The sequence below is a fragment of the Pundamilia nyererei genome, unplaced genomic scaffold (genome assembly GCF_000239375.1).
Source record: "Pundamilia nyererei isolate P.nyererei 1_Seehausen unplaced genomic scaffold, PunNye1.0 scaffold00145, whole genome shotgun sequence".
Taxonomy (NCBI): Eukaryota; Metazoa; Chordata; class Actinopteri; order Cichliformes; family Cichlidae; genus Pundamilia; species Pundamilia nyererei.
In genome coordinates, this window is record NW_005187546.1 from 1,066,037 (window position 1) to 1,075,040 (window position 9,004).

The 9,004-nt window shown below is 41.5% G+C and overlaps 1 protein-coding gene across 1 annotated transcript in view; it reads left to right on the top strand.

The window, feature by feature from the left end:
* LOC102198928 (cAMP-specific 3',5'-cyclic phosphodiesterase 4C-like) overlaps nt 1-9,004 on the top strand; it is a 22,643-nt gene that overhangs the window by 6,881 nt on the left and 6,758 nt on the right. Inside the window, exons 4-14 of the mRNA XM_013913700.1 lie at nt 215-342; nt 435-617; nt 719-758; nt 999-1,069; nt 2,475-2,637; nt 3,007-3,100; nt 3,199-3,356; nt 5,346-5,444; nt 5,536-5,700; nt 7,671-7,770; nt 7,854-8,008. Of these exons, the coding sequence (XP_013769154.1) occupies nt 215-342; nt 435-617; nt 719-758; nt 999-1,069; nt 2,475-2,637; nt 3,007-3,100; nt 3,199-3,356; nt 5,346-5,444; nt 5,536-5,700; nt 7,671-7,770; nt 7,854-8,008 (1,356 nt within the window). The remainder of the gene's footprint in view (nt 1-214; nt 343-434; nt 618-718; nt 759-998; nt 1,070-2,474; nt 2,638-3,006; nt 3,101-3,198; nt 3,357-5,345; nt 5,445-5,535; nt 5,701-7,670; nt 7,771-7,853; nt 8,009-9,004) is intronic.

The following is a 9,004-nucleotide window of genomic DNA, read 5'->3' on the forward strand; positions in this document are numbered from 1 at the left end:
TTTTTTTTTAAACATTATCTGCCAATTACATCTGCCACCCTTCTCCAAATCTGTGCCCCTACCTGGCCCCCCCAACAAAAAATTTCTAGACACGCCACTGCTCCCAAACAGTAGCTTTGCCCATAATTGTGCCTAGAATCACAGATCGTTGACTGATCTAATTGATTGAGTCACACCCATTGTGCCGGAGTGAACCTACGTTTTACCTCACCAGGTACCTTGCTGGCTGCGACCTCGAGATCGCACCCGGTCACCAGAAGTCCTGGGCAACGCGTCACGTCCCACAACTCTTCCCCTTCGTATCCCGCCTCGCATCTCCATCACACAAGCAGACTCTGACAGGTTCACACACATTTTAAGCCCTCGTCAAATCACCAATTTCATTTTGCAGAAAGCTTTCCTGTCGTTCTCTAATCACTGCTATCATGTTCCAGTTACGAAGCAGAAAATGGCGTGTCCCCAGGTCACACCCCTTTGGGCTCCCAGAGTCCGAGCCTCACGCTCCACACGACCTTCCCCCAGGGCCAGAGAAGAGAGTCCTTCCTGTACCGCTCCGACTCGGACTACGACATGTCCCCCAAGACGGTCTCACGGAACTCCTCCCTCGCCAGCGAAGGGTGAGAGTTAAAGAGAGATGAGATTAGTGATGACTTTATCCATGGCTGTATGAAATGTTGCACTCAGCTTTCTCTCTATTTTCCTACTCTTCCTGTCTTAGGCATACTGCAGAAGATTTTATTGTCACACCTTTTGCCCAAGTGAGTTTGACTTTATAGATTCATTTATCTTCATGAGTGGTCATAAAAACTGGTTCATACTGTTTCCAGTGTGCCCAGACACTCAATATAATTATAGGATTTGGAGGCGAAGTTTTTATTGAAACAGCAGAAATGATTGATCACGTTATTAAGCGTTCACCTCTCAGTAATATGTGTACATCTGTGTAAGCTTGTTCTGTATTTATGCTGTTTTCCTGTGATGCTGTGCGATCATTGTAGGTATTGGCTAGTCTGCGATCGGTACGGAGCAACTTCACCATCCTTGCCAACGTCTCCACACCGACCGTCAAGTCAGTATCACCACCTGTTGTCCACAGAGTTTATGTTGCATAAGTTAAAGGACCATTTGTACGTTACAGGAGTTTATAAGACCTGTTACCAATAAAAAAAGGGATGTTAGGGAAAATGTAAATAAAGACAGAATACAAAAGTAGTTCGGTGCAAGAAGGTTTTACTTATTTTATCAAACCACATTCCAGTGTGTGAATGTGTGTGTGAATGGGTGAATGACTGAATGTAGTGTAAAGCGCTTTGGGGTCCTATGGATTAGAAAAGCGCTATACAAATGCAGGCCATTTACCATTTACCATTCTGCATGTATTCCAACCATACAGTAGCTCAACATTGCTATAGGAAAGTAGCCGAGGTGCCGGATTTGACCAGCAGTGCCTTATAACATACATTTGAAAGCAAAAGTATGAAAAACTCCTCAGACAATTACAGCTCAGTCACACATGTTTAGCTTTATTTTGTATAGCATTTTTTATCTTCTATTCTTTGCCAAATGAACTTATGTATATTGTTTACATGATCGAAATAAATTAACGAACAAACAAACAAAGTAGGACAGCAAGCTCCTTGCACCTTGGAAAAATCAGTAAAAACCTGTAAAAATGCAAGTTTGCAGAGCGCCTGTCATTTTGCAGTTAAATCGCTGCCCTGAAGCAGCTACGTCAGTGATTGTAGATACGAGGTTCTGTCAGGACTCTAAATGTAAGTAATGAATGTAAACTTCAATGTGAATTTTTGTGTACGTAGACAGCAAAAGATTTATTTTAAACAAATTTCACATTTAATAGATGCACTACAAACAGACCCCAACTTGATCCTATTCAGTTGCAGACTGACTCCATCTTATTGTCATTTTATTGCCACTTTGATGCCCAAACGTTGTTTTGAAGATGGTAACTGACTGCTCGTGGTCGCAGACCTGCTCCTTTCTTTAAAACAGCGAGGCGAGAAAGCTTCAGGTTTATTGTGTTTTGATGATTTTGGTCTTGCTGTAGTCTCCAACCACTGTTTCTGTCAGCATCAAACAACTGAACTACAGTAACCAACAAGTACTGGAAGTCTGTATCCTTACAGAGCATTGCTAAAAACATGTAATGTAACACACCTACAGTTTTTTTTAAAACAAAACAAAACATGTTGCTTGCACCATATTCAAATTTTAGCAAGTTAAAAAAAAATCTCAGTTTCAACATTTCAGATGTTGACTTTGTGCTGTTTCCAACTAAATGTATGCTCAAAATAACGTCCAAATGTTAGCATTCTGTTTTTATTTACAGTTTAGGTAGTATCCATGCTTAAAAAGCATGCAGTTTAACACCCATGCACACATTTGTGATTACAGATACTTGTGGATTGTACTGGGTTATTAAAAGCCTAATTATTTTACTACTCTGTTTTTTTTAGGAGGTCTCCTTTGGGTGGAGTGTGCGTCAGTCCTAGGGCGACACTATCAGACCAGCAGTACCAGCAGCTCGCTCTGGACACACTGGAGGAGCTGGACTGGTGCTTAGACCAGCTGGAGACCATCCAGACACACCGCTCTGTCAGCGAGATGGCTTCCAACAAGGTTTGTAACTAACACCGTACAAACTTATTAACATGTCACCAGCTGTAGATCAGCTCATAACCATGCAGATGAACCTTTATGTATGTTTTCAATATTTAGCTCAAATCATGAGCTAAATGCTAGCAGTTAATACATGAATTGGTGCCTCTGTGCTGTAAGTAATAATTATAGGACACTAAACAGAAAATGTAAAAATCTATCTCCAACATTTTTTTTTTCAGTCGTTTTACTGTTTCCTTAAACCTCTGGACTCACTCAAAGCCCAGAATCCAAACAGGCCTTCTGTTTTGAATAATAACGCTAAGTTTCCTGAGGGAAGCCTCAGGTTGACTCACACCATCTTTGTGTTTTGTTCTCATTCTGCCACAGTTTAAGAGGATGCTGAACAGAGAGCTCTCTCACCTGTCAGAGATGAGTCGCTCCGGGAACCAGGTGTCTGAGTACATCTCCAGCACCTTCATGGGTGAGCGGGACCAGAATGTGATTTCTGTCCACATCGCATTTATGACCTTATCCAAATTAAAAACTATAAATCCACTGTGTGTGTGTGTGTGTCTTCAGACAAGCAGAATGAGGTGGAAATCCCGTCTCCCACTCTGAAAGATAAATCCATGAGTCACATCAGCGGAGTGAGGAAACTGTCTCACAGCTCCAGCCTCTCCAGCGCTTCCATGCCTCGCTTCGGCGTCAACACGGACCACGAGGATGAGCTTGCCAAGGTTCTGTTTTCTATCTGCGTTATTCACACTCGCCATCAAACTTTGCTCAGACTTGAGCTCGGATCTCTGAAAAATGATATTATTTTTCATGGCTTTGGCATTGTTTTTCCCTTCTAGCAGCAAGAAACAGATGTACGCACGTACCCTGTATCTGATAGAAACATAAGCAAACATGATTATATCCCACGTTACTGTATACTTTATGCAATCGAGAAAGTTTGGCCTGGCTTTTCAGAAAATAACTGCAAGTACTGACTTGTTGTAAGAAAAAAGTGCTCATATATTTATTAGGTTTATGTCTGTTCACATACCAACTGGAGTCTTTTATTAATCCTTTAGTCTGCTTTCTAGTGCCTGACGCCTGCTTGTTTAATTCCATCCAGTCTTTAGCACCACATTTTTTTGGAAGGTCCACAGTGGGGTGGAGACTGTGTCTGACTGCTTGGTCATGCAGCACATAAATCACATTAAAGTATGCTAGATACAAACATAAAGCTTTGTTCCTACGCCATTGTAATTAAGAACTGGACCAGGTGACAGATATTCTCTATACATCTGTGGACCACCTACCACTAAGGCTCAACTGTCAAGGTTATGCTGAGAGACATCAAAGCAGTGTCTGTTGTGTGATTAGTGTTGAAATGGTGCCAGAGCTCAGAGATGGAAGCACTGGAAGTCTGCTCATGTTTGGGATGGAGGATGATTTGAACTTTCAGCTGTTTGCTCAATGAAGTCTTGTCAGGAAACATTATGTAGGTTAATACAGAGTGACCTTAGACTTGATTTAGAGTCATGTGTTTGACCTTTGGGCTAAAGTCTGGTGCTAAAGTCTTAAACTACCATCCATGTATTTATCTAGCCGGGGCGATCGTGGCTCAAGAGTTGGGAGTTCGCCTTGTAATCGGAAGGTTGCTGGTTTGAGCCCCGGCTTGGACAGTCTCGGTCGTTGTGTCCTTGGGCAAGACACTTCCCCGTTGCCTGCTGGTGGTGGTCAGAGGGCCCGGTGGCGCCAGTGTCCGGCAGCCTCACCTCTGTCAGTGCGCCCCAGGGTGGCTGTGGCTACAATGTAGCTTGCCATCACCTGTGTGTGAACGGATGACTGGATATGTAAAGCGCTTTACAAATACAGGCCATTTATTTATCTGTTTTGCTGGGAAACTCTTTTCTTTAAATAGTCTTCAGGAAGAGTTCTTTGGATTTTCGTTGCCTTTTGTTCTGTTCTCGGTCAAAATGATCCCACACTGCTTCAGTAATGTGTAGGTCTGAGTTCTTTGGAGGCCGATCCATGACTGATAGGGTTCTACTGTGTGTTCTTCTATCCATGTATGCTTTTACTGCATTAGCAGTGGGCTTAAGATCATTTTCATGCTGAAAAATGAAGCCACTGCCAGTCAGAATAAACGTTTCTGGGTTCAATATTCCATCATTTTTGCGAGCCCCGACACCACAGGCTGAAGGCTCTCTGTTGTTCCTCTCTGCTGACCTCCTCTGTACATATTAATGACAGTTGTGTGTTCTCTTTTGAATTTTTAAAATTCATTTAAGAACAAGTTATGTGTTTTGGCAATATGCTGTTAGTAGCAAAGTGACTAAAGATACTATTTGGAACGGGTTCTTTGTTGTCTGTAATGTGTAGACACAACACTTGTTCATACCTTGAGTTAGGTTCTTTTTTATGTTTGAGTGATTCGTAGGTCAGTTTTAAATGACTTACTAAACATCTTCTAAAAATGGTCAAGTGCAAGAATTGGACTGAAAATGAGAGAATGTGCAAAGAAAGTCTTTGAAAGATCTTCAGAAAACTGGAGAATTGTTGCTCTACACCACTGTTAAAAGTTACAAGAAAGTCTGGCCCCTTGAAAGTAGAGTATACAGCGCACTGCACTGTAAGGAGGTCTTTAATACGACCATCTGAAAGTTTTGATGAAACATTTTTGAAACAGTGTGATTTTCAAGCTATGGCTCGCTTTACTTTGTGTGTTGAAACAGGAGCTGGAGGATCTGGACAAGTGGAGTTTTAACATATTCAGAGTAGCAGAGTTTTCCAACGACAGACCTCTCAGCTGCATCATGTACGCCATCTTCCAGGTAAAGAAAATAATCGTACAAATGTGGACTGTTCGTGTCTGTGCTCATGTACACGGTGTACTCCCTTTTCTTTTGTCTCGCTCCTCCTCAGGAGCGAGAGCTGTTGAAGACATTTCGTATCCCAGTCGACACCTTTGTCACTTACGTGATGACCCTGGAGGACCATTACCATGGAAACGTAGCGTACCACAACAGCCTCCATGCTGCAGATGTCACCCAGTCCACACATGTTCTTCTCTCCACACCTGCTCTTGATGTAGGTCAACACGCACACAAACACACACACACTTTTGATGTCCGTTCACACATAAGGAGAGAGGCGTGAAGAAAAGGTGGAGAGAATAAAAAATCAAAGCAAAGAAAGACAAACATCTTCTAACTGAAACATCTGGGTACTTTCATAGTTGAACATGAATTAACTTTTTCTCAAACAAATAGACCTATTTAAATAAGTGTGTCATGTTGTAATACATTATATATTAAAATGCATATTATTCATGTGTCTAGACAAAAAAAATATGTTTGAGCTTCAAGTTTCCTCAGACTTTTGGCCCAAGGCCTCAAACTGACCTGTTCAACATTTCTAAATTGCACCTGTGGCTGCTCTGATTCCTCAGTCCACATACTGAAGGATCCTTGGGCAAGATACTGAACAGTGAGTTGCCCCCGATGCATCCATCCAGCTCTGAGTGTGTATGTCTATGTTAGAAAATCCCTTGGGCATAGATGAAAGTGCTGTATGGCGGACTTTGAGGGCTGAGTAGAAAGGTGCTATACAAGTACCAGTCTTTACGGGTTAGTAGAGTAACAACTGTTTAATTTAATAAAGTCAGTTGTATTTATATACCGCCAATTCACAACAAGAGTTGCCTCAAGGTGCTTTATTCTGTGAGGTAAAGACTCTACAATAAAACTCCAGCAATCAGAGGATCCTGTTTTGAGCAAGTACTTGGTGACAGTGGGAAGGAAAAACTCCCTTTTAACAGGAAGAAACCTCCTGCAGACCCAGCCTCAGGGAAACACAGACATCTGTCACAACTTGTTGTGGGTGAGGGGATTCAACTGTGGGTCCAGGTGTTAGATTATCAACAGAAAAGAAACGTGTACCTGATCTAACACACATGGTTCTATGGAGAAGCTGCACCTGAGAAACATCCCTGAAAAATAATAACAATTTAAAAAAGATAAAAAGCTGGAGAGAGTGTTTTTACTTTTGTCACATGTTTGTTAATGTGTTGCATAAAAAGCTGGAGCCCTTTTATGTGGTCACATTGGATCCAAAGCAGACTGACCATGTGACCCTTATTACACCATGGCTTATGCAGTGATGTAACAACAAAGAAATCTTAAGTTTAAAGGATTTTCACAGCATTATGACTTGAGTATGAAGTATAAGTAAATCTATGAGCTGATATTGATCACAGATTCAAACACACAAACAATGGGAGCTGGGTTCAGTGTCACTGTGGTTGCTGTTTTTTCTACTGGAAATAAAAGAACAACATCTGACTTTATCTGGGAATGCATTTGTCTCCCACACACTGAGACAGTGTTCCATATTTTGAGTAGCTCTAGTTTTCAGGACAGCAGGACAGCCGCTTTTCTGTCTGGCTTGCAAAGAAAGCAGGAAAGGCTGTTCTAGTGGGTCAAGTGCAGGTTAACCCGCCACGAGCTTTTGCTGCTTACGCAATACACAAAATTAGGGAACTACAAAGTTACAAGCTGCACAGTTTTTGGCGGAATATGGAAATGCAGTTATAAAAATGACTGGAAACAGGAAACTGGGTGAAACCACTGGAAGACCCAATATTTTTTTCTAGTTATTATTAAGTTTTACAGAGAGGGAAGAATATGATGTGACGTGAAGTCTACAGAATGAATCCCAAGAAAAGGCGTTAAAACATTTTATACAGTTTTTAAAGGCAAAAAGGGGAAATATGACTCCAAGAAAACTGCTGCAAAAGGCAATAAGAAGACACAAACTCTTAGAACAGAGTTTGTGTGTGTTTGTTGTTTAAGTTAGATATAATTTTGTCCCATACCGTCTCACATTTAGCTGCGGTATGGTCACGTCTGCAAAGACAGTAAAAACGTTTATCCATATTCTTCAACTGCAGTATGTTCTTTGCTATTAGACGCACCTTTTTGCATTTTATTAGCACAGAAACTAGTTTTGAAACTGTCAGAGGTATTGACTTTTGTCTCCTGCCCTTCTTGTCATTTCAGGCTGTCTTCACTGACCTGGAAATCCTCGCCGCTCTATTTGCTGCAGCCATCCACGATGTAGACCATCCCGGAGTTTCCAATCAGTTCCTCATCAACACCAGTGAGTTCACACACGCTCACACACTCAAACACATGCTTTGATATTTGCACACGCTGTGTTCACACCCCCTCCTCTGCGCTCAGACTCAGAGCTGGCCCTAATGTATAACGACGAGTCAGTATTGGAGAACCACCACCTCGCCGTGGGCTTCAAGCTTTTGCACCAAGAAAACTGTGACATTTTCCAGAACCTTACCAAGCGGCAGCGCCAGAGCCTTCGCAAGCTCGTCATCGATATGGTAGGGAACTAGTTTTAAAATAATGTAACAGTAACCTAACAGAATTTCTTTTTTTTTTCTATTATCATGCAAATGATGTATGAATCTAATTTATCATTTTTAGTTTTAGTCATATTTTATTTAGTTTTAAAGATTTGTATTCTCTTAAGATTCTCTTAAGTGTATATTTAAACACCTTGAACAGGAAACTGAATGTATCTGTTTTGGTTCTCCTCATTTAAGCTACCCTTATTCTGACTGGCTGAGCTTTGCAAACACAAGGTTTGCACTGGGTGGGGTTGCTGTGCTCACATATGATGCCTTAAAGATACAGATGAGGTGCTTTAAATACAGCTTTTGATTTACAGGGACTACTTGTACATACAGTTGTGTGTCAGAATCATATCCGCTCTCATGGGGATAAATGTCATTGTAATTTCTGAATGTTCTTTTTCCAGGGTGGAATGGTTGACAGCATTTGAATTCATTTTGGGGTGGGGGGTGGGGGTAATCAACACAGGGTCAAAAGTATACCCACTAATATTTGGGTAAATGTGTTACACTTCAACCAGACCTTTTTGTTAGCCATCCACAAGTTTCAGGCATAATTGTGGCTAAATATTTGACTACTATTCTTGGTGGAATTGGTAGAGTTCATTTAAATTAGTTGGTTTCCTGGCACTGACTCGGCGTAGTCCAGAAATTTTCCGTAGCCTTGAGGTTGGAACTTTGGGAAGCCTGCTTGTTCCATTTTGAAACCAGTATTGATGTGTGTTTGGGATCATTATCTTTGTGGAGGTGTTTCCTTTCTTTATTGCATCCACTTTGTGTAATGCACCAGCAGCACTGGCAGCACAACAGTTCCAGAACATGATGCTACCACCACCATGCTTGACAGTTGGTACAAAACCTCATCTTTACTCCTCTTGTCACTGTGGCCAAATACTTCAATCTTTGTCTCATCTGATCATAAAATGTAAAGCTGTCTACATGGAGAATGGCTTGTCCATGTAGACT